General features: G+C 42.0%; 2 protein-coding genes and 1 long non-coding RNA gene across 3 annotated transcripts in view; 2 read left to right on the top strand and 1 right to left on the bottom strand.

The window, feature by feature from the left end:
- Positions 1-1,725: 1,725 nt before the first annotated feature.
- LOC136433782 (uncharacterized) lies at positions 1,726-6,449 on the top strand. The gene is made up of 4 exons (XR_010755659.1): positions 1,726-2,224; positions 2,659-2,800; positions 3,125-3,223; positions 3,436-6,449. It is a non-coding gene; the product is annotated as an uncharacterized lncRNA (long non-coding RNA).
- An 8,337-nt stretch (positions 6,450-14,786) lies between these two features.
- On the bottom strand, positions 14,787-24,914 carry LOC136433780 (galactose mutarotase-like). Its single transcript, XM_066426286.1, has 7 exons — positions 24,631-24,914; positions 22,325-22,479; positions 21,432-21,641; positions 20,659-20,740; positions 18,357-18,504; positions 17,259-17,433; positions 14,787-16,268 (listed from the first exon to the last, which is right to left on the bottom strand). Exons 1-7 carry the CDS (start codon positions 24,821-24,823, stop codon positions 16,191-16,193), a joined length of 1,041 nt encoding a protein of 346 aa, XP_066282383.1. The 5' UTR covers positions 24,824-24,914; the 3' UTR covers positions 14,787-16,190.
- LOC136433781 (heterogeneous nuclear ribonucleoprotein L-like) overlaps positions 20,066-25,004 on the top strand; it is a 45,875-nt gene continuing 40,936 nt past the window's right edge. The window contains exon 1 of the mRNA XM_066426287.1: positions 20,066-20,185. The gene's annotated coding sequence lies outside the window, so the exon portion shown is untranslated. The remainder of the gene's footprint in view (positions 20,186-25,004) is intronic.

Below are 25,004 nucleotides of genomic sequence, written 5' to 3'. Positions count from 1 at the left end.
GGAGATGAGTTATGAAGTAAGCGACTGGCCTGTTTGTTGTCTGTAGTCTTGCAATAATGTTTTCGATGCAATTCTTAGAGGAAATGGCGCGGAGAAGTGAAACATCAAAACAAAAATTAAGGGGCGTTTTTTTCGATCCTTTTTCAGAGGGGATATTGGGAATATACCCGTGGGTGCTGATTCCCAAATGTTGTCTTGTGCTCTTCCTGTTTATAAAAAAAGATTCAATTGGTCTTTTAGTTTTCCCCTTCCATATTTGATTGCTAAATCATTATAGATATCGGGGCAAACGTTTGATGGGAACCGTTGTAGACACCCTTTGAAGCATCGTGATTCTTAGTTAGTCCTGTCAGCGTACAATATTCTGGAGACAACACTAACATTGCACTTGTCTTTAGGCACTAGGTTCTTTCAATAAAGTTTGGCTTCCTAGGTTCTTTCAATAAAGTTTGGCTTCCTTTAAACTTGAATGGCTCATTTGCACTTGAATTGAACAACAGGAATGATCATTCTGTTATGTAAATCATGTAAGGAAACGGAGGAGCATGCGCACCTTCATACTTTTCACAGACCCATTCTCTCTGTGTGATAAAGAGAAATGGAAAAAAATCTTGAGGAAACGTTTTCCACAATCCCTTATGTCGTAAAAGTACCCCAAAAGGCACATAGAACGTACTGTCTGGGTTGAATCTGGCGACAAAGTCGCATTACCGCTATCGCTATCGCATACTTAACGTTATACTAAGGAGGTGTTAATCAGATAACGCTATGGATATGCACCAACTTTATTATTTCCTGAAATGCCCGTTCACCGTAGCAACTTTTGTTGGCTCCGTATTGGTCGTCGTGCCCGACGAACACACTTGGTATTACAGTAGAATCCGCTTAACTGCACCACCCATTTGTAAGCGTTTTTGGTGCAATTATCCGGCTGGTGCAATTATGCGAAATGCCCAGCTGGACCGCACCACCATGGGCGAGGGGGTGTATTGTTAGTCAGAAACACTAGCACTAAGAAAACAGACGAAATTATTCAGTCATTAACTTTATTTATTGACCCTTTGCTGAAAATAATGAAATGACTACGAACCTGTTTTGATTTTCTATTCTTTCATTTTTCCATGCGATCTACCGCATTACAACACACGTAATGTTACAGGGGAGGCATTGTGAAACATCGTCATGTCACTCATGGGATAACAGTTTCTGTGTTACATTACGTAGAGTGCATGTACCGCCATGAAACTAGGAATTGAAATTAAAATTGGTTACTGATTACGGGTGACCCGCCCGGGACCTCCCATACGATTCCTATCAACGTAACTGTCAATGGAGACCGCCTTCTTTTGTTACTCAAAACAGTTTTAAACATATTGTCGGTATTGCGCCTTTACACCGGCAGGTATCGGCTCATTTGTACCGCGTTTGCCGATTTTAGCGCACCTTTTCAGTTACGTTGTCGAGGATTTTTGAAAAAAATTGGTGCAGTTATTGGTGACCATGCGCGGTGCAGATATGCGGAGTCACTAACAATGCAGTGAATGGGAAACTGGTTTTGTATATTGGGATTCGGTGCAATTAAATGGAAGGTGCGTTTATCCGAGGTGCAATTAAGGGGCTTCGTCTGTACTAATAGCAAGAAGGTTTTAAGCATGTGGTAGATATAAACCAGAACCTCGCCCTGCGAGCTGCGAGCTGCAGTACTCTGCTATCAATCACAGGTCGTGCGCTGTTTGTTTCGTCGCTGCAATTCATCTAATTAGCACAGATGACCAATTGGGTGCAACACTCAGAGTCAGATAATCTCATCAGACAGGTGACCAATCCGGGGAAAGACATCATCATAGACAACCAATGGGGGAAATACTCAAAAGTGCATTTTTCCAACCAATCACAAGCCAACAATTAAAGCAATCAGAAGCCAGTAGTTTTCCATGCAGGCTGCCAGCGTGCTATATCCACCCAACCTGGACAGTTTTATTCACGGCCACCTTCAGCTTGGAAAGGCCGTACTCTCTTTTCCTCGAGATCAGGGGATGCCCACCCGGCGTTGATAGCAGTCCGCCTCGGGACTGGTCCCTCTCCTCCTCGTAACTGTTCGTCCATGGCGCGCGGTCCTTCCAGCCGCGGCTACATAGCCATGGATGAACGGGGTCAGTCTCACATCTACACGTTGTAGATTGCCTTTATGGCGGGTCTTCCGGCGCGGCCACGACATCCGACGGTAAGTTTAAACTGCTTCGCTGTATTCTGAGACCGCAGGGTCTGCTGTGTTAAGAAGCGTTTCAGTGAAGCTGTGTTGGTAGAATTCATAAAAAATATGAGAAAAGGTTTCTGTGATTGCCAGCACAATTCAAATTTTCAACTGTAAATATGTCTGTTCAACTGTCTTTGTTCAACTGTCTTTGTTCAACTGTCTTTGCTCAAGTGTCTTTCCTCAACTGTCTTTGATCAAATGTCCTTTTTCTGAGGAAATTATGATCACTTGAGCAATGCTTCGCAGAAAATGCTTATCGCACTAGCTACATTGGTTGGAACTTGTTGGTTGGAAATTTTGGTGATTACTATGCACTTTTTGTTTCATCTTTTTGTCCGAGGTGTCCAGTAATAATTGTATGTCACATTCTCACTTGCCATTGTCTTTTGTGTCTGTTGCAGCAATGGTGAGGAGGCACCATATGCATGATGTCTGGACCGTGCAAGAACCGGGGCAACAACATCGAAGGTTCTTTGTGACAACATCCAGGGCATCACATAGCCCAGGAGTCTTCAAGAGAATGGGTGTACCACATTTGACAAGGTGAGCATTATCTGTGCTGTATAATTGTTTGACAGCAGGCTCTGCTTAGCATTTAAGTTAATGGTGATAGGATTCATTATGAAAATGGATCTGTAATTTGGCATACACATGGTTTGTGCATTGGCACTGGCATGGTCCACAGTTACATCTTGTATTTAAATTTTTGGTGTGATGATGCACAAATTTTGTGAGAGGTGTCAAGTTCTTATTGTATGTCACATTCCCAATACCATTTGGACAGCCGTTGAGCCTTTTGTGTTTGTTGCAGCTGATGTCTATGTGTACACCTGTTGCAGCTGATGTCTATGTGTACACCTGTTGCAGCTGATGTCTATGTGTACACCTGAGTGAGTGAGTGGCCCTGCTGCAGAAGTTAAACGGATTGAAGAAGACAAGGAGACTGTTGACTGGATTAACACTGCTGTGAGTAGAATCTGTACAACTTACTCCAACTTGACCGTGACATAACTTTTTGTTCAGGCCAGTGGCACCGTCTTTGAACTGAGTTTACCCAAGCCAGTTCCACCAATTTTGACTGGTCAAGTCCTGATTGCCAACAGTTTGGATTAGAACAAAGCGAGAAGATTTTTGCCTGTTTTGTCCTAATTCCCTTTGTTTGTTTGACTTTGTTGTAGCTAAAAGAAACTTGGAAGCAGACATCTCTTAAAGTACTTTACTGAGAGGTCGTCATCCAACGCCAAGTACACCATCTCCACGGTGACATCCAGGAAGACCGGTGCTCATGTGTACGCCCTACCAGAGGACCTGGAATTGTTAAGTTTTGCATTGTCATCAAGGGAAACAGTTCGAAGTGCAAAATGTTTCCACAGAATTAGGCTGGGACTGACTTATCATTGGCGTGATGGGAAGTCAATTATTTGTGATGTTGCATTTATAGCTTTAACTGAACGTACGATTCCCTCTGTATACCTGAGGCGTTGTTGGCAGGGCAAGTCACAATCTCTTGGTTGGTGGTAGGGTACTTGATGTGTTTTGTTGACATCCTGAGTGATGTTGTTGGTAGGGGGTTGGGGCATTTTGTGAGTGGTGACTACTTTTGCATGCAGGACTTCAGACTGTTTCTGTGGTGTACAATCTCGGTGTGTGATTGGTTTAGTTTCTGTGGCTGTGTCGATGGCTGAGATTGTTAGCGGAGTGGTTGTGAAGTTCAGTGTTTCAGAGAACGGCGATTTTCCTGGTTCTGTTAGCTTATGACTTCTTGGAATCTTCTACCATCTGTTGTCCTTTCTGTTTATGTGGTGGTAAGTGGGTCGTCGGGAACCTAGACCACGACATAATTTGCCTTGTGTCATATCTTGGAGTCCCGACCCAAGACAATGGCACAGGGCCAGAAAGGAAGGCAGGTGGTTGGAGAGCCTGAGTAGTTATGAGCTAACAGAACCAGGGAAATCCCTGTTCTCTGAAACACTGAATTTTGCAGTCACTCCGAGAGCAATTTCGGCTATCGGCATTGTTACAGATACTGAATCTGCCATGGCATCGGGTTTGTGTACCACAGAGATAGGCTGAAGCCCTGTGTGTAGAAGTAGCTATTGCTTTTAAATGTCCTAACCCTCCACTAGCAATTGCTCAGGGTGTAATCAAAATGTGCTCAACACCTTGCCATCCATCAAGAGATCATGATTTTTCTCCGCTGATGATGCTTCAGGTAGACAGGGGATTTTGTACATTTCTAGGTTGAACCTAGAACTGAAATGACAATCACAAATCTTAACTTCCTGCTACGCCCCAGCAGTCTGTATATAAGGTCTTTGTTAATGACCTCTTATAGAATGCAAAGTGTACACTTTTACAACAATCGTGTATACAAATGTCATGTACTATGTTATGCTAGGGTCACAATTCCAAAGCTTGCGGGAAAAAGAAATACGATATAAAAGACAGCAAAACACACAAAACGTTTTAAAAAGTACTCCTTTAATTGTGTAGCCTGGTCGGGCCCCGGCTTAGAAATGTGACCCTACACCCTAGCATTAGAGATATATGTAGTTAAGCTAAGCTAATAACATTAGTTAGCATTTTAAGCTAACATAGTTTTCCATTTTAGTTAAGTTAGCTAAAAATGCTCACTAAGATAAGAAGAATAGCTAAGCTAAAAATGCTTAGCTTTTTTTATCTGGGTGAGCATTTTCAGCTTAGCATTTTTTAGTTTAGTTAGTTAGTTAATATTTGGCAATTTTATCTTTTTTTTTCAACGCTCAGCATTTTTAGCTGAGTCACGAGCCACTATTCTCCAAGCAGAGGTTCGGCTTGGCAACATAAAGTAAATGGGACAAAAAAGGAAGTCCGCTAGAGACGCCTAAAACCGCGTCAAAAAACAGCCGGAGCCAATCTTTTGCTTGGAGAGTAATGAGCCACTGTCATACTTAAGTGTGTTAACCATCTATACCATGTATCATGTTATGCTAGGGTAGGGTCACAATTCCTAAGCAACACACAAACTTTTTTTAAAGTACTTCTTTAAATTATGTATATTCTTGATAAGGCGCCTATCAAGAAGATACATAATAATGCCGGCATTTTTCATTCTTTGTTTTCAAACAGCCTGGTAGGCATAGAAATGTGACCCTACTCCCTAGCATTATATATATATATATATATATATATATAGTTAAGCTTATTATGTGTGAGGTAGGGTCAAGTTCGATTTTTTATTTTTTTTCTAAATTTTGTTTTCTGCATCTTTCAAAATTTAGTAGATGTTGATAATATCCGTTTATGGTACAGAGGTAGTTTGTAGCCTTGTACATGTAAGTCCTATTGAATTTTGGCGAAGGCTGATGTTGGAACACACACACGCACACACTACACACAAGCTGACAAACTAACGTGCACACACACAGACTCAACACACTAATCCAAACACTATCTGACAGGTGCCTTAGCCTTAAGCCGCAAAACAACTTTCAAAAACAATCCAAAAAGTTTCCTCTGTACCATGCATTGACTTTATCAGCATTTACTGCATTTTAACTTAGTTAGCATCTTTTGCTTAGCTTTTTTTTTAGCTTAGTCACGAGCCACTATTCTCCAAGGAGAAGTTCGGCCTGGCAACAAAACGGGACAAAAAAAGAAAGTCCGAGAGAGACGCCTAAAACCGCGTCAAAAAACAGCCGGGGCCAAACTTTTGCTTGGAGAATAATGAGCCACTGTCACACTTAATGACAGTCGTTAACGCAGCTTGCATTTTTAGTTATCTAAAATGTTAACTTAAGTTAGCATCTGTCAGCATTTTTAGCTTAGCTTTTTCTAGCTTAGTTAATATTTGGCATTTTTACCTTTTTTTTTTCAACGCTCAGCATTTTTAGCTGAGTCACGAGCCACTATGCTCCAAGCAGAGGTTCAGCTTGGCAACATAAAGTACATGTAAACGGGACAAAAAAGTAAGTCCAATATCAACCCCTAAAACCGCGTCATAAAATAGCCGGAGCCGAACTTCTGCTTGGAGAGTAATGACCTGCTGCCATACTTAATGAATGTTTACAACAAGGAGTGTGTTTATAAGATAAGCATGTCCTTTGTTGTAATCAATAGGTTTATTGCTATTTGTGCCTTTTTGTTACACATTGTACACTTTGCATTCCTCCGTTTTGTGAAGAACTGTTATCAAATAAACAGTTTGAAACCAGGTGTGTAGTTTATATTTCACATTAGATGGTGAGAAAAATTAATGCTTTCTCCCTCCCCACCCACAAATTTGCATAAAATGGTGTTCCCCTCCCCACATCCTCACTGACATGAAATGGAGTCCCCTCACCCTGACCTAAAAGTGCATGATCCCTCTCTCCCATATTCTAAAGTCTGTGTAAAATGGATGTTCCCTCTTTTCCTTTCCAAACCCTTAACCCATGTGAAATGGATTGTCCCTTTACTTTCCCAAAACCTCAACCCCTCGTTGGTGGTGCCTCTTTTTCCCAGCCCTATTTAAAGTGGATGTTCCCTCCCTTCCCAGACCCTTCCATTCAAAATGGATGGCCCCTTCTCACACCCGTAAACCGATGTTAAATGGATGGTCCCTCCTTTTTAGACGCCAGCCTCTAGTGAAATGGATTGTCCCTCCCTTTCAAGACACTCAACCCCATATGAATTGATGGCCTTTCCCTTACCCTCATGTGAAATGGACGATCCCTTCATCCAATGTGAAACAGTCCTTCTCTACACGTAATGTATCCTGACCATATATGGAGATTCCTCAATAACTAGGCAGTAACCAGGCTATTTAGGACTAAGATACGTGACCAGACCATATTCGGAAGCTCATTTGAATGTATACTTTTAACCAATAGCAGTGTTAGCTGGTGAGTGCAGCATAGCTTGATTAGCATAGCCGCCTGTGCTTGAACACAGAAGCACACCATTCATGAGGAAAGCAACTGTCCCGACTTTCCTGTTCTCGTGCAGAAAGATGAGAGCATGTAGTCTACCTCGTCTTCCTGATACTATTTGAATCACGACCAGAAATTTCGTACACGCTTCGAGATTCACGGTGCCGTCATCCATCTTGCGAGTTATAGGATCTTATAGTTATTTGAATATTGCAGAACGACAGGATGTGATACGGAAAATAATTCACGGCGATCTGTCGACCCCTTCTCAAGTTATTCATGTCCGAAGGTCAAAACAAAAACACCCACTGCAGTTCCCAACAAGACGCTAGGGGGGCCCAAACTTACACAACTTAATTCCTATGGCATGAGTTATCTACCACACAAAAATCATGACCATAGCACTTTCCGCTGCAGTACCTTAGGTACCCGCTAGAAGGCCCATTATCGAACTTGACCTTCCTTTCTGTAAACCCTACCCATCCACTAAATATCATACAGAACCATAAACAGCTTCTGGAGTTATGTTGTCCACATACAGATTCACATCCACACAAAGCCCGCTGCAGTACTGAAGGAAAGTGTCAGGGGAACCATTTTTTAACTTGACCTCCGTTTTCACAACATCTACACACCTACAAAAAATAATGAGGATCCATCAACGTTTCCGTCACTTTTGTTGCCTACATACAAACACACAAAAATTAAAAGTCCGCTGCAGTACTGTTGAAAAACGCAAGGTTAACCATTTTTGAACTTGACCTTCCTTTGCACAACCACTACACACCTACCAAAAATCATAAAGATTCATCAAAGTTTTCTTGAGTTATGCTCTTGACATACATACAGACCCACCAAACAGCTGGCTCAACCAAAAACATGATCTTCCCCGAGTACTATAGTACTCGGCGAAGATAATAACATTACGGGGTAGTTTTTCGGGTTCATTCTAAAGGCGCGTGCTGGAACTGACTTAGGAACATGATTTAACATAGCTGAAGATAGAAAAACACAAACAGTCCTTTAGGAAAAAGGACATATTCAAGACGAATCAAATATAATTTTCATCCTCATTCCACTACATCTACAAAGTATATATTAAAGCATAATTATGACAGTAATCGTAACATATGCTTTACATTAGCTTAGATTAAGGACATCCTATATAATGTGATTATATACGTTACATCTAATGTAACTAGAGTTTTCAACCCATTGGCCAAAAGTCAACAAAAATTAACTACAGGGCTTTTTGTTTGTGATGAATTAAATCTAAGGTGTGAGGGTATCAATTTGTGAGGTTCTCTATATTGGCTAGACTATAAGTAATCTTACTATGCTTCGTGACAAACGGCGGGCTTTAAATTGCTTGCGATGATTGTCCCCTGCAGCTGACCCAATTGTCTACTGGCCGGGTTTGAGCAATCTGGTCCCCAGTAATATGTATAGTTATGTGCTGTAAGAAAGTCATAGCAGCATATCACAAAATCACAAAACAGTGCGACTGGTTTTCGTGTGGTCTTCGCCTTTCCTGTATAGCTCCAAGACTGGATGCGAAATTCAAAGCGCATGGATTATCTTTATTTTCACTACATTAACAAAGCATCTAATTTATTTACAGCATAATCCTAACTGTAATCGTAGCACAGATTTTACATCAGCTAAGATACATTGCATCCTCTTTGACTTCAACGTTTCAGTCCTTTGTCCAAACACTAAAAGAAATCACATAACATTTTGTTCGCGATGAATTGAATTTAGGGTGTTAGGGTATTAATTTCAAACGGTGAGGTTCCATAATTTGGCTAGACTAAAAATGATCTAATCTTTGCGACAAACAGGCTTTAAATTGCGTGCAATGATTGTCTGCCCAATTCAATACATCTCGTCTCCACTAATATGTATAAAGCGGTACAAAAAAGCCATCGCCACATCACACAATCACAAAGCAGCACGACTAGCTTTCGTGTGGTCATGCTTTCCGTTGCCCACAAGACTGCGGATGATACAGAAAGGCAGAGATAGAAATATATCCTGACGGTTCTCACTCGAGATGGATGCGATGAACAAGACTAGCGACGATTCTACCAGCGACACCGGTAGTGAAACACCGGAAAATACGGAAGCCACACAAGCAGACCTGCCTAGTCCCCGTGGCTCTTCTGACTCCACAACAACAGAGAAGCCCGTGGACCAGGAGGCCATCCAACAACATCTCCACTGGATCCCGACCAGAGCAGAGAAGCAGACGGACATCTCACCCGACCACACGGGAGACCCGTTGCAGGACGTCCATCCCGACGCTTCGACTCAAGACTCTGACCAGGACGACAGACCTGGTTGCAACCCAGACAACGGTGCGGGACGGTCATCGCTACCGACTATTTGCACTTCCTATATAAACATCGGCAAAAGTGGACAGATTCAGACACTTAACTTTGAAATGCCTTCGTCACCGGCAGTGTGCACGTCACATACACACGTCGGCCAAGCTGAACAGAATCAGGCACTTAATGTGGATAATCCACACGTCGACCAAGCTTCGGAACAGAATCGGGCCCTTTATGTGGATAATCCACACGTCGACCAAGCTGGACAGAATCAGGCACTTTATGTTGATATCCCACACGTCGACCAAGCTTCGGAACAGAATCAGGCACTTTATGTTGATAATCCACACGTCGACCAAGCTTCGGAACAGAATCAGGCACTTTATGTTGATAATCCACACGTCGACCAAGCTGAACAGAATCAGGCACTTTATGTTGATAATCCACACGTAGAAGCAGAAGACCCTTCGTCAAAAGATATCTACGATACCGAGGGTTGTAACGCAAATAACATAGTGCAATGCCAGCTGACGGATGCCTGTCGCGAAGAAGCATCAGCCGCTGCTTACCAGTGCGGTGGAGATGTCGATGATGCCAATGTGGACAGTACAAGGACAGATGTCCAGGTCCGTGATGCAAACAGCAGAGCAGAAGACTTCGAGCACGATGAAACTCGACCAGAGACCGTCATGAAAAAATCGAAGAATGCTGAAAGCTCTGATCAGAACAGAGCACAAAACACAGCTGCGTCAGACGATGAGTGTATCCGTCCATATGCAGTTGCTTATCATCGAGATGGCGAAACAAACGGCGAACCATACGCTTTTGCCTATGACGAACAGAATGGAACTCGACCAGGGACCGTCATCAAGAAATCGAAGAATGCTGAAAGCTCTGATCAGAACAAACCAGAAAGCACAGCCGCGTCAAGCGGTGAGTGTATCCGTCCCTATGCAGTTGCCTATCAAGATGGTAAAGCAACTCATGACGAACGAGAGGACGCCTTTGACGTCCAACCATACGCCGTGACTTACGACGAACAGGATGGACATTATGAGAACTCTTCTGTCAACAATTCCCAGAGCGTCTGTGGACAACCCGACACCAGTTCCGGTGAGTCACCTTCCCCACAGTAACATGATAGTTGGCACTATCCACTGCTAACGTGGTTTATAAAATCCACAACACCCATCTAGATTTCTTTTCACTTTATTTTATTTTATTTACTAAGGGACAGCAGGTTGTCACTAGGGCGGTTTTCAAAATGTGCCCTGCAGGCATACATTAACAAAATAAATCAGGAATCGGGAATTGTTTCGATGAAAGGCCAAGAGGCCGTAAAAGTAAATATTTGGATATTTGCTGAAGGGAAATTTTTAACATTTATTTTTCGACAATCTGTAACGTTAGGTCCATATCATTTGCTATGTGTGCTAGGCCGCAGAGTGCTGTTGACTGTCTTTACTATAGTTCACTAGTTCAGGTGCATAGTTTGGTTAGCAATGGAAGCGTCAAAAGAAAGTAGCTATATCAAGACAAATATCCTGCAACTTGTACCTCTGTTCTTCTACAGAGACTGTTGACGGCAAGATGGACGGACTACTTCCCAACCCCATGTACAGCGGGAACGCGTTACGCCCAAACCCCATGTACAGCGGGAACGCACTACGCCCAAACCCCATGTACGCCCCAAATGCTGTACAGCCAAGGGCAGGTGAAGGTTATGTGCAGTCCGATGACTTCTCCATTTTGTAAGACTTGCCTTTCTTATCTTTGGTAGTGGTGCGATTTGAATGAGGGTTTCTATTTTATTCATTTCTTGCTTTACAGGTCATAGGTGTGTCACGTCTCGACCATGCCTGGCCGGTGTCATCACTACGGGTGTAGTCGTGGCGGCGCTGACGGTCCTTACAACTCTTATCATTGCGACATTCATGTCAGGGAAGCAAGACAACGGCATACAAACGGCAAGTCGTATATCTTGATAGTCGATATTCACTGTGCATAATTATTGTGTGAGGTACTGTAACAGCCATTGCTCTTATCTTCTGCAAAACAGAAGATGATAATTTAGGTACATGCGAACATCCCTTGCTCCTGTATTTCTCATGGATTTCGTTTTTTTGTCCTCCTCAGACATGGACGGCCAGCACGTTTACAGATAAAACTACTGTCGAAGCGGGCGCAACTCGGCATGTGGACTACACGTCTTCCCCACCAACCAGCAATTATGGCAATAACGAAGACCCCGAACTGACGGTGATTGTCTTCGGTGGACAAGGTGAGGGGGCGGGTCAACTCTCCGGACCAAGTGCCGTTGTCGTTTCGCCTGGCAACGAGATATTTGTAGCCGACACCTTCAACAAGCGAGTTCAAGTCTTCAGCATGACGGGAGACTATCTCCGCCAGTTTCCGGCTATCGTGTCGGGGAAACAGTCCGGCGGAACGATGGAACCAAAGTGCATTTCCATCGACGGCGAGGGCCACCTGTGGTTGGCTGGATATTCCCCCAGGGCCGTTATCGTTCGGTATACAAAAATGGGAAATCACCTAGCAACTCTTCATCCCTCGACCATTAAGAGCAGCGGCATTGCCGTGGACACGCGTCATGATTATGTCATAGTTACGGAGATACTGAGAGGCCATGGGCAAGTCGAACTGCTGCATTTTAACGGCACTGTTGTGCGCAAGTTCAGGATGCAGCAAGGATTCCCCGGACTTGTCGCTGTGGGACCGGAGGGTAACATTTTTGTGTCCGACCGCATCACGGCAAATCGCATTTATGTCTTTAACGAAACCGGACATTACCTCTTCAGTTTGGGTGACGACCAGGCGATCAAGGTTTCAGGACTCTGCGCGGACAGTTCGGGAAACATTGTCGTGGCCAATTGGTATGGCGGGACGGTGGAGATGTTTGCCGGGGACGGGCGCCACGTTCGCCGCGTCGTTTCCGGCATGTTCGGCGTAGAAGGTGTGGCAGTGGGACCGGGCGGACAGTTGGTGGTGACCGAGGAGGAAAACAGCACCGTAACAATATTCTCACACTATTGATCTTGTATGGTCACATTAGTGATGTCGTTGTGTCGTATATTTGTTTCACGCGATTTTAGCTCCAGATCCAGAGGTAGCCGTCATTTTTTCACTCAGTAATAGCCTTTGTTGTTCTTTCATATATACCAGTTTCCCTCCCTTTAAAGGATTATTCACCTTGTTGTTGTTGTTAGCCAGTAGGTACCCATCTCAGTAATGAGGCTTGGAATTAACGTGCTTGTTCAATATGTATATAGAACCTGTAACTCACTGTAGCGTTGAATTTCATCACGGTCAATACCGGTAGGGCACCAAAGGGCACATGGACTAAATAGAGGAACGACAGACATCGTGGGATTTCATCACTGTAAAAGTCAGCAGAAACTATACTACTTGTTACATAGTTATGTCAGCATGTACGTGTAACGTTTAGTCTTTATAACTCATCTACGAAACTTTAGAACGTTCGCTCGTGATGAAACAAATAAAGTGAAAAGTGATGAACTCTTGTTACATTTGTCATGAACATTCTTTTACGCATCATTTTCTAGTTTTAAGGACTAAAACAGCAGCGTTGCCAGGTCGTCACAAATCATCTGCTTGTTCTGGAGTTGTTTGATGAATTTTAGTAACTGTCATCGTGTTCAACATGTGCACAACTGCGACGTCCTTATTCTAGAAGGTGCCGCTGTTTATACCTGTGCCAAGCACACAATCATCATTAGCCTGAAACGCGTCATTACCTGTCCTTGGTGCTGAACGCCATCCAACACCATGTAATAGCGGCCTCTAGCGATCCATATTCAAAGCATTGCACGTTGACCTGACTTGGAGGTAGTTTTGGTGAGTTACACGGTGTTTCGGTTAAGTGTTTAATACGCGTTAAGGGGTTAAATGGTGAGGAAGGGTGATCCTGGGACAGAGGAAGGGGATGGAGACAGTGACCGACTTTGATGGAGGTGTAAAAACCCAAAGGGGCGCGTACGCCGCTCCCGGGATTAGAGCCCGCGCCAATCCCGATCCGCACGGTTTGGGAATTCAACGCGCTAACCACTAGGCTAAAATGCCCGGACCAGTTAGACTGGTCAGTTAGTGGAGGTTGATCCCCACTGTTACAGAGGGACCGACGTCAGACGATAGGAGTTTAGAGGGGGAGGGGGGGGGGGGTATCAGAGACCTGTCTTGCTGAATATGGTGGTAACTGGTGAGTCATGTACATTTTCATTGCCATCCGAATATTTCCTTACAAAAATTAAAGAACCAATTAACTTCATAAGGCATAAACACTATTCTCCAAGCAGAGTTTTAGGTCGAGTGGGGCAGGAGTTTCTGGGACTTTTTGAAAATGGCTTTCTAGTTTCGAGTAGCGTCACCGTGGGCCTGTTCACACGATCGGCCTGTGCCTACTGCAATTCAAGGTTGTGTGATTTGCGCATTGCATTTTTTGGGCCAATGTAATGTTTGCGAGAAAGAAGTTGTTTTTACTTTTGACCCACGGTTGTGCAGGCTGGTTATCGATCTGAAAAAATACACGATTTTTTTTTTTCAGTCGCAAACTTAACAAAAGACCAAAAATGTTGTTACGCAACTGGCGTCCGTGGCGCGTGAAAACGTCCCTCATGAAAGAAAGTAGAACTCTCCAGACAATAGACGTATTACCTGTAGTTACCAATATGCACATTCTTTCTGAGAATTGTTTTTCTCAAAAATGTGTATGACTGATGATAAAACATTCAATTTTCACCAAAAAAAGGTGCGAAAACAACTTATGTATGCATTTGGTGGCGTTGCAGCTTGTTTGGTATCAAGTCGTGTGATTGGTCTGGAATCCAAATCTCTTTCTTGGCTTGGGGACATAGAGAAAACCGGACTAGATAGAAAGCCCGGCAAAAACGCCTAAAATGTCGTCAAAAACAAGCCGGAGTTGAACCTCTGCTTGGAGAGTATAGTTTACTGTTGTTCCCAGTACCTGCAGTACGTACTTATGTCGACAGGATCCGCTGCTGTACTGCATGTTGGCTCCTTTTGCATCTCATCCTCAATACGGCCATTGTGACCATACGAAACAAAGAACTGATATGGAATACTTTGTGCAGAGATATTGAAACATCACCCTATATGCAACCCATATCAACTGGGTTTACTTTCTTTGTAACCAAAATTTCCAGTGTGAGGGTAACAGACGCGCATGACTAGTATGCCATTGGACAATCATGACATTCATTATATTAATCATATCACACCATTTATTCCAAAAAAGATGATCCTGTATAACCCAAGTTTGTAATCATGATATAGCAGCTTTATTTGCATTGCACAAACTATGACAATTTTTTGTATCTTGTAGACAAGAGGCACTGATTGTGTCATCACATGGCAACAATTCATTATGAATGTTGTTGTAATCATATTGAACATTGCGAATATACCTCTGATTTGTAAAAACTACCATAAAATCTTATCTGTATTGATATTTATCTTACAAATGGTTTGCTTACAAATTGATGCATTGCATTGATTTAAATCTTGACTGTTTACAAACATACAAAATGGTAGACCTATCTACTTTTCTCTATCACTACTTTTGTTACAATTTTTTGCAACAGGAAATTTCCTTTTCCATTCTTCTCTGCCTTTTCTCATATGAATCTGTCTGTCATTGCACTGATTTCAATCAGAAACTGTAAATCGGGAAATATTCTCATGTTCATGGTTTTTACGATAACCTTTCACGGCTAACGCATCAAATCATGAACCTTGAATTGCATTACTACGGTTGTTTAAACTGCAAATCTAAAACACTACAAACGCCTCATTTTCCCCACTACAGCAAAATCAAGTCTCAGCAAAGTTAGATTTACAGGTAGTAGGTTAATGTTTCAGAAATGTTGGCAGCAATCACAAGTACAACATTAAAGGGCCATACTTTGAAACAAAGCTTTTCCAGATGGTCTCGGACCCAAGTCTAAACTACAAAGTGTAAATCAATACAAAATGATGAATTGTCACAGGATATTCCTGTGGACGACGTGGAATGTAATCAAGAAAGAGAGGTCTTTTAAAGTCCATATGTACCTCCCACAGATTTTATGGTCATGTTGGTACTGTCTGACATTTCCCGTGGCCCGTTGCCATGCTCACTGGCCAAGAAATACTGTTTGCTTCATCCTTAGAGACAAACTTTGGCTGGATATTCTGACTTAGGCCATATTGATTTGATTATATGGATGACGCCCATCAATTTTCGTCAGTTTCCAAACAAAAAACAAGAATGTTTCGGTTATACTGTAAATCGTATAAAGCAGCTGGGAAATGAGAAAATACATGCTGTAAATTGCAACAAAAAAATATTTCGGAAAACGGATACTAATGTCGTAGAATGCCAAAGTCAATTCCAAAGTCAAAGAAGAAGAACGAAAACGAAGAATGTATTATTCGATATACCATACTCTATGGTTTTAGTTTTGTTCTTCCTTCCTGACCACATAGATTTCATAATGAAGGCAACTTTTTGTTTCGCCAAGCTTTTTTTCATTCGCACGCTGCCATCAGTTTTGGGATCGCCGGAGGATGTTATCCATATAATCAAATCAACATGGCCTTTATTATTGAAGGCACATTGGTTTACTAGAGAGTTCCTGATTAAGGCAGCACACATGGAGAAGTCTGGCTGTGGCAACATTTCTACCCCAGCACAAACTTGAAGGAGGTGTGGTGGCGGTAGGTTTCACCCGGGCGCAGCACACTGTTGGGGAAGTTGGGCTGGAAAGGGAGGCAGTCACAATCATACGTTCATTAGGTAAGATACTGTAAATGCAGAAATGTTCGCTGTGGTTTTAAGTTTGCGAACTTAAAACCACCGCAAAAAGTGTTTCCATTATGTGACTGTGGCGCTACTATTGTTTCAAACGCAACTCAAAACCACTACAAACACTCCATTTTCTCTATACTGCGAAATTAAATCCCCACAATCTTGATAAGGATGAAATAAGACATAGTATGCAATGCAAAATTACGGCACACTGTCAAGGTTTTACAATCTGTCTAACATAAACAAGTTCAAGACATTATGAGTTTGTAACAAAACTATACTTCAAGATTTAAGGTTATGTATTCAAATGTCTGTTTTATGGAGAATGTAAAATCAATAAGGAGTCTGATCGTCATAAGTACTAGTATGCAACTCAACCATCAGGCAGCAAGATATATACTCAAGCAGCAAAAAATATCCAACGAAGATTGCAAAGGAAGAGACTCAAGCTCTCAGAAGTCTTGAAGATTGTCATTGTGTCCTCCACGTGGCAACCAACATCACTCATCACCTAATTATAATATTTATCATTGCAGACTTCATGCCTCAGAAGAGGTAATCACTGATAACCCTCAAAGTTTGATCCCAAAGTAAGGTTTCCTCCACGTGGAAACTAACGTCACTCATCACCTAATTATAACTTATCATAATGGTGAAGTTTAAGCCCACAGTTTGGTCCAATACAATGTCGGCGCCAACATGCAGAATGGTTTTTGTCTTGGCATATTCTATCTTTAAGGGAACAACAATCTAGTATTGGCCTTTGACATGCAAAAATGCAGTTTCAGAGAGATTTATAGAATGACAAGTGCCTATCCCTATCATTGCGTGTCTGCACAATGACAAAAAAAGGTGTGACTTCAAAGCAGAACAAAGAAAACAGTGCGTCAAAAATAGTTAATCATGCAGTAATCACTGTTAACAAAGAAAACAATGCTTACTTTGTTGATGGCGTCTGGGTAGACCTGGGTTTCCAGACAAAAGCCTGAATGTTGGTTGTACTTGGCCCCACCCTTGCCCACCAGCGTCCCGTCTAGGTAGTTGGCCGTGTAGAACTGGACACCTGGTTGGTTGGTTCGAACCTCCATAGTCCGGCCGCTGCCTGGATGGTGCGCCCTGCAGGTAACCAGCCAACAAACATTAAATTAAAGTCCTCACGCACCAGACGGTACATAGTGCAGCGCCCATCTACATTTCAGTAGCCCTTGGGCCACACAGCAATAACTACAGCAGGGGGCTTGTCCACTGGTAGTGGTGTGCGTTTAACCCAGATACTATGTGCTAAGCAGAGAAAAAAGTATGTACCATTTTTAAAGTCTTTGGTATGACTCGGCCGGGATCAAAGTCACAACCTACCGTATGCAAGGCGAAGACTCTACCCATTAGGCCATTGCACCAACAAACATGCCGGACCAATAACTTGCCATTTCTTATTTGTACAGAAAGCAGTGAATAATAACAGCAATAACTAGAAATTAGAGATCTCATGCCTCCATGACATATTTTTTTATCTTGTTTTATTCATTCTTATGAATATTTTGCTAATTCTGTCTATGCGTTTTCCTGCCAATATTCAATAACTACAGAGACACACCAAAATAAACACACAGACTGAAAACAATACCTCTGTTTTCACAGAGATAAAGATACAAATCAGAGAAGGCAGGGTATTTGTTAACCACACTACAGCAATTAAAGTTCCTGAGATCATCGAGATGACATCACTAAAAGGGTCACCAGAACATGTTACATCTGAGCAGTGTCTTTTACCTGAGAGACTGTCCTGTAGCCATTACAACAGTCCCACCTGAGCCAAAAATCAAGTAATGTCCATTAGCATTTATCAGCCACACAAATGTTGTAAACCTGCCAGTTTGAAAAGATGTGTCTTAAGTGATCTCTCATCCCCCAGTATAAAGCACTCCTGCATATCTGAACTGTGCATACCTGGGGTGCTGCACTATAGTACAGTGGTGGATTTAGGTAACCTGGTGGATACATGTTAATGGATGTTACCAGTGTTTTGTGTTCAAACTGACCTGGCACAGAGCTGGTTGTCTCCTGGCTGTGCGATACAGAAGTTCTGGTCGTAGCCGGGTGCCTTTCCTGGGACGGAGTTCACACGATCGCCCATCCTCACCCCCTCACGCAGGTCCCACAGGGTCCCGTCCACTGGGCAGATCTCACCTGAGAGTGATAGAAAAAAAAAGCAAGTGAAGAAGAAGTTCAATGTTGTATCTTTAATTCGTTGGCACCTGTTGTAAGGCATGCATCATCTTTTGTTTTTCAGACTGAACTAGCTGTCCTTGTTTTTTATGTAGTTTATTGTTTATTATGTGTATTTGTGATTAAAAAAGAAAAAAAAGAAGTTCAATTGGAAGTCCATTCCTGGAAGACCATAATTGTGAAGGAGCCCATAGAAAAGTATATAATACATCCACTGGGCAAATCTCACCTGAGAATGATAGTAAAAAAAGCAAGTGAAGAAGTTCAATGCTGTATCTTTAATTCGTTGAAAGGCACGCATCATCTTTTGTTTTTCAAACTGAACTAGCTGTCCTTGTTTTTTATGTAGTTTATTGTTTATCATGTATATTTGTGATTTAAAAAAAAAAAGAAGAAAAAAAGAAGTTCAATTGGAAGTTTAGTCCTGGTAGACCATTAATATTGTGAAGAAGCACAATAGAAAAGTATATAATACATCCACTGGACAGATTTCAAATGAGACAGAGGTGGAATAGAAGAAAAAGAACCATGTCAACTAGCAGACAACATCAAGAATATATATGATACACGAACAATATATGTCATTTGATATATGTATAACTATAATCATGTGTGTAGTGCTATGTCATTTAAACACTGTTGTTTTCATGCTGCTGATATTTCACAATGTTAAAAAAATGTACTGTGTAAAATCCGAGCTGCTTGCACAATTAAGTGTGAACATGACACTTCTACAATGCTTCACATTGGTCGAAACAAAGCATTTCAGCCTTTCCTTTGTTTTTTTAGGCCTCTCTCTTTAAACTCATCTTGACTGAAACAATTTCTGCCAAATTTGGCTGGTTGATTACCCAAATTTTGGTGTGGAATAATTTTTCCATCATTTGCTTGAGGACAATGGAGTCCAAAAATATCACTCCTTCTATTCGTAATGCCCCAGGGTCTACTAGTAGTTTCATCAGGTAGCCAAATTTCTGCATTACAAACATAATATTCATTCATTCAACATACTTAACTCATACAGTGTAGTGTATGAAACACAACTTTTCCACTATTGATTTAAAAAATTGAGTAGCGACCCTTGTGTCACAGGTATGAAGTACTATGAACTTTTTCTTTTTTTGCCTTCTCTTGACATTCATGAGCAGTTTACCACGCATTGTTATTGACTTGTCAAGCTAACTAAATTGTTCTGGGTAAAGAAATGTGTTTTGACAAAGGTTGAAACATACTCAGGCCTTACGTCACAATGTCCCACCATAACAAAGAACTCAGCCAGGTGGCAGGTCTTAAAATCAAGACAGTCAAAACATGACTTAATTCAGTACATTACACATGATTATCTTCTGTAAAATCAAGGGTACCACGTCAATGCATTCCAAATATATCCCTGTATTCAGATGAGGAAATGCCAACTGAAGAAATTAAACAAAGGTGCCAGGTGTCAGGTACCACAAGTACACACCTCCCAAACTAGCCTGGAGGGATTCCACACATTGTTTAAGGCTGCGGATAAAAAGACTGGCCATGTGTAAAGGTTAGTTTATACTCGTGCGTCAGCTCGGAGAAAGGTCAGTCCCAACCCTATTGGGTCTGTCTGCAAAAACAAGCTCACACTGCTTGAAACAGCGCGCACTCTAAGGTAGGTGGTTTAACTCCTGCTGTATCCGCTGGCCATTTGCAACTGAGTAGAAATGTAGGTTTATGTTTAACTCCATGCAGATGAATCGTTCAGGGTTATTTTTTGTTGGTCTTGCGCAGCTTTTCCTGCATTTCTGAAGCTTTTCCTAATGTTGCAATGCCAAGAAATTGTGCACCATTTAAAAAAGCTGTGGAGTCAGAACAGGCCATAAAAGACCAACAAAATAACCCCCACCAATTCATAAATACTTGGGAGATTAGGTTTATGTCTTGTGTTACTTGTGCAAAAAGTACTTGCTTCGAAAAACATATAAGTTAAAAAATACAAATATAGCCCCTTTCAAGTTTGAAAATGTATTGGAGAAAGGAAAGAATGACAGGCTTATTTTACAACTGTCTATCTCACCCCTTCCTAACATACTTGCAACAAAAGAGGGACAGTCTTTGCAGGCAGAAATTCTTCGCTACTTGTACCTGTTGTGAGGCCGTCATCATCGGTTGGTGTGTACTTGTCTGCCATGATGGTGATAATATGGTCGTAGATAGTTGGCTCACTCTGCACAAAAAAACAACCAAAATAAATTTTAGATTGCAAGTCAGGTATTCAGTATATGCATGTATAGGCAACATTGTATTTCAGAAATTATAGCTTTGGAGGAGTTTTGTTCAGGTTTTCATTCATCATATTCTATTTCACAAAAGTCCACAGCAAAACAGCAAGATCTGTCTGACATAAATGCAAAATGTCCGAGTAATTTCCTTTCATCAACAAGTCACAATTCTGTCAGCCCCCAAAACTTTTACTACTGGCAAAGTTTTGTTTCTTTTCATCTGTGTACTAGTAACTTTATTCAGGATTAAAGGAAAGATGAATGAAGACATCCATTTAGGATTTTTTCCTGTCTTACTCTTACTCATTGTTCGGGGGCCCATCTTATCAATATTTCTTGTTGAATCTGTCATTTTAAGCTGATGAAAATACATTTTCAAAAATTCATTGCCATAAAGTTAAGAATTTCTGGACAGGTGGCGTGAAATTTTTATCCGTCCCAACAAGCAAATTTCCGTCCTGGGACGGAGGGATGGTTTTTGGAGACAGCTCAAGCATCCATTACAATTTTTGTTATTGAATCTGTCAGATTTTTTTGACAGGAGGGGTGAAAACTGTTTCTGTCCCAACAAGCAAATTTCCGTTCTGAGACAGAGGGACGGGTCCTAAAGACAGCTCTGTCTCCATTCCAACTTACATTCCCTGCCAGGTTGAAGTAGGCATGGTTGGTGAGGTTGATAGGTGTTGCCTTGGTTGTGGTGGCCTGGTACTGGATGTCAACCTCATTGTCATTAGTCAGCTTGTAGGTGACCTGAGCGGTGACCTCCCCGGGATAGCCCTCCTCACCGTCAGCGCTCACGTAGGTGAACTTGACACTGTCCCCTTCCACACTGCTGTCCCACACGTACTGGAAAATCACAGTAAAAGATATGCTAGCGGATGCTGTAAATGCAGACATGATCTCGGTGGTTTTATGTTCGTGGTTCTTGTGGTAAGCTCTTTGTCAGGAACTTAAAACCACCGCAACTTTTTTTTGCCCTCCTATCCCCTTGTCTACAATTGTCTCAAACGCAAACTTAAAACCACTGCTAACACTCAATTTTGTCCCTACTGCGAAATCATAACCACACAAACATGAATGCATTTACATGTACAGTATCTGAAACATCTGACCGGTTACAAAACTTATACAGTTGCTTGAGTAACTTTTGTATTGTGTAAAAAATATGCTGTATAGTTGCTGGTATGCTAAAAATCATTCTGCAACTGGTGGCTGCAGGTTTACTTCAGCTCCAGAATTCTAAACATCATAACTGCAACTAGTGGTAATCAAAAACATGTATATTGTATGTATGTATCAGCTAGCAATAAACAAAAAAGAACAATAACAGCCTGCCTCAGTACATGTAGTCACTGATATGCTCTGCAGCTGCAACGATAATGTATGCAACTCATTTTAGTCAACTAGTAGTAGTACGATTTGTCACCCCACCATTTCGTGCAATTTTTTAAAATGAAATATACAAAGATCTATTCCAAGCTTTTGTCATCCTCTTGGGAGGGTACATGAAGGATTTTAGCAAAGCTCACATGGCTGAAGCCCTTCAGTCCACCATGCAGGTGGTTTGGACCGTTGTTACAGGCCAACTTGTACTCCTGCCCGTCCAGCGAGAAGGTCCCCTTGGCTATCCTGTTGGCAACCCTCCCTGCCACGACGCCCATGTACGGGTGCTTGCCAAGGTATCCTAGCAGGAACGACAAAATAAAAATGCTTGTATAAGTTGTTATGTAACCTCTGCCATATAGTCTACCAACACATGTTGATGGAAAATCGATAAAAAGTTTTATTTGAATTCTTTCTCTCTCTTCACTGACACACAGAGGTGAATATGAATCACTTAAGGTCAAGGTTAAGAGCCAGACTTTACCAGTCATAACTCCTTGGAATTTCCATTAAACCCCTGCTATAAACTATAGTATCTTGATTCCAACCAAATGCTCAAGCCAGATGTAGACAACTTTGTCACTATAAGGTATGCTATATTGGTGCCGTACGAGGTTTACTCTTTCAATAAAATTTTTAACATTTCCCTTCCCTTAACTTTTGTTATTATGTACCTAAAACTTTGACCCATGCCAAAGTACCCTCTAAATGTGGGGCTATAAATTACCAATATTCGACTTTACAATTAACGTTGGGTAACATAAATTCGTGGGGTACTTAAATTCGGGATTTTTCGAAAACGGGGTATTTAGGGATATGTGCTAGATGCAACATCAGTAATACCACTAGAAATGCAAACTTGACAGACTAACACATTCAGAACACTGCCTGAAAAGCTTCGATAACCATGCATTAGAAGTTGGCTACGTCAAAAACTCTCCGTCCCTTATTGACAGAGTCTGGGGGCTTCGTGGGAGACTCACACTGCACGGTTGTTCGCTGGTTTATAAGACAAATGTCACATCTCCTGCCTGCTAAACACAATTATTTACAAGACAACTTATTACAATCTCTTTTGCTAACCTGCAACTGGATTCTAAGTGTGATCAATCATCAAAACTCCTCTTTGTTGCTACAACCTACGGCACGTGTATTTTCCCGCCGCCATATTGTTACCCAGAATCATGTCGTCAAGCAGACGACAAAAGGTTTGTGAGGAACACTTTTTTGTCTAAATGTTGCGTGTGATAGTGGACTGAAGACGATATTTTCCTCAAAGTTTGCTCCTAACACAACAAGGAACACATGGACATAGTAGTATAACCATTGCTACGGCATCCAGCTAACTTGCCATGAATAATGTACACGTTGCCATGACGGTGGGGATCGACTTTGAGTGACGTTCAACCCACTCAACAAACGGGATGTTAGCAAAGGCCTGATGTGTGCGGTGCGGCCGTTTTTTCGTGTATTTTTTTTACTTGGACACGTCTATATCCATAGCACTCTCCTCAAGCCAAGGATGGAACGAATAGCTGCTGTATAAAATGTGATTAGCGGTAAGATATTCAAGACGAATCTTCTCTCCCGAATTAATGTGCCCCCCTGTCCGACAACACTGTCATTGTGCTTGCGGCGGACGGTAGTTTCAAGTTGAAATATTATGGTGTCAGCACGACTAGAGACAAAATCTACCATATATATGATTAGTGCAAAGATAGTACATGATACTGACAGAATAATAGAAAAAAAGGATGGTTTATTGTTCTGCTAGATTGATTTCAATCAACCATTATCGGAAAAATCCCGAATTTATGTTACCCAACGTTACAGTCTCAATCATCATTGCAAAAATGCTCCAGGCTGCTTCCTTGCTACAACCAAGGAGGTTTTATATATAAAACCTCCTTGCTACAACCCATGGACTTTGGTACACATTGCATGTAAAATTACCAGATGAATTATTGATATGGACACATGGGGGTCAACCTGCATGTTTACCAGCTGTCTGTCTGCACTTTTGATACGTGAAAGTTGTCATGAACACAATCTGCATCCCTTGGGACTGTCTTTGCAACATGTCACTTTAAAATTTGCAGTAGCTTTAGAGTAGAGTTGACGTTAACGTTAACCATTTTCCCCTTGTTTACTTTTACCGGTCACTTGTTTTGTTGCTTAACGTCTATGCAGACTGCCGACAACCTGATTGCTATCGGCTTGGCAGTATTAAAGAAGAAGAGTGGAGTATCTAACGTTATAAATCTACATAAATCTTCGGCCACGTAGGAACTGTTGGGCCGCTCTTCAAAGGATAGAGATTTACATCCAAGGCCCCTTCCAAACGGCATAGAGAGCCACCGGTGCCTTTATTGTTCAACGTTCGAGTGCCTGCGTGGCAGGGACCAAAGTACAACTTAATGCTAACCCTTTTGTCCGGCTAATCCCGACTAACCATCTAAAGTATCAAATCCGAGGGTCACGTCAGCGGCCTTCCCGTCCTTATCCGGCACTTCTATGGCCTGGATTGTCGCCCCGTAGGAGATAAGCTTTAGGCAGACGTTGTTGTTGTTCCTGAGGACAAAGCGCTGGACGGCTCGTCCTTCAGGTGTCTTCCCAAAGTCTTCCACAGAAACTTTCCCGCTCATTTCCCTTTCATGCACCTGGTCCTGCCTTTAAACCTTGACCTTTTAACCCCACTTTCCCACCAAGAATGATGGGACACGATCTTCCTAAGATTATCTCAACCTTTTTAGGCTTCCAAATGTGAAAGTTGTCGCCAACATCGCTCCATTGATCCCTCGATTACGACAGGGCATACTAATTTGG

The sequence above is a fragment of the Branchiostoma lanceolatum genome, chromosome 4, assembly GCF_035083965.1.
Source record: "Branchiostoma lanceolatum isolate klBraLanc5 chromosome 4, klBraLanc5.hap2, whole genome shotgun sequence".
Taxonomy (NCBI): Eukaryota; Metazoa; Chordata; class Leptocardii; order Amphioxiformes; family Branchiostomatidae; genus Branchiostoma; species Branchiostoma lanceolatum.
This window is presented reverse-complemented; position numbering and strand designations above follow the sequence as displayed.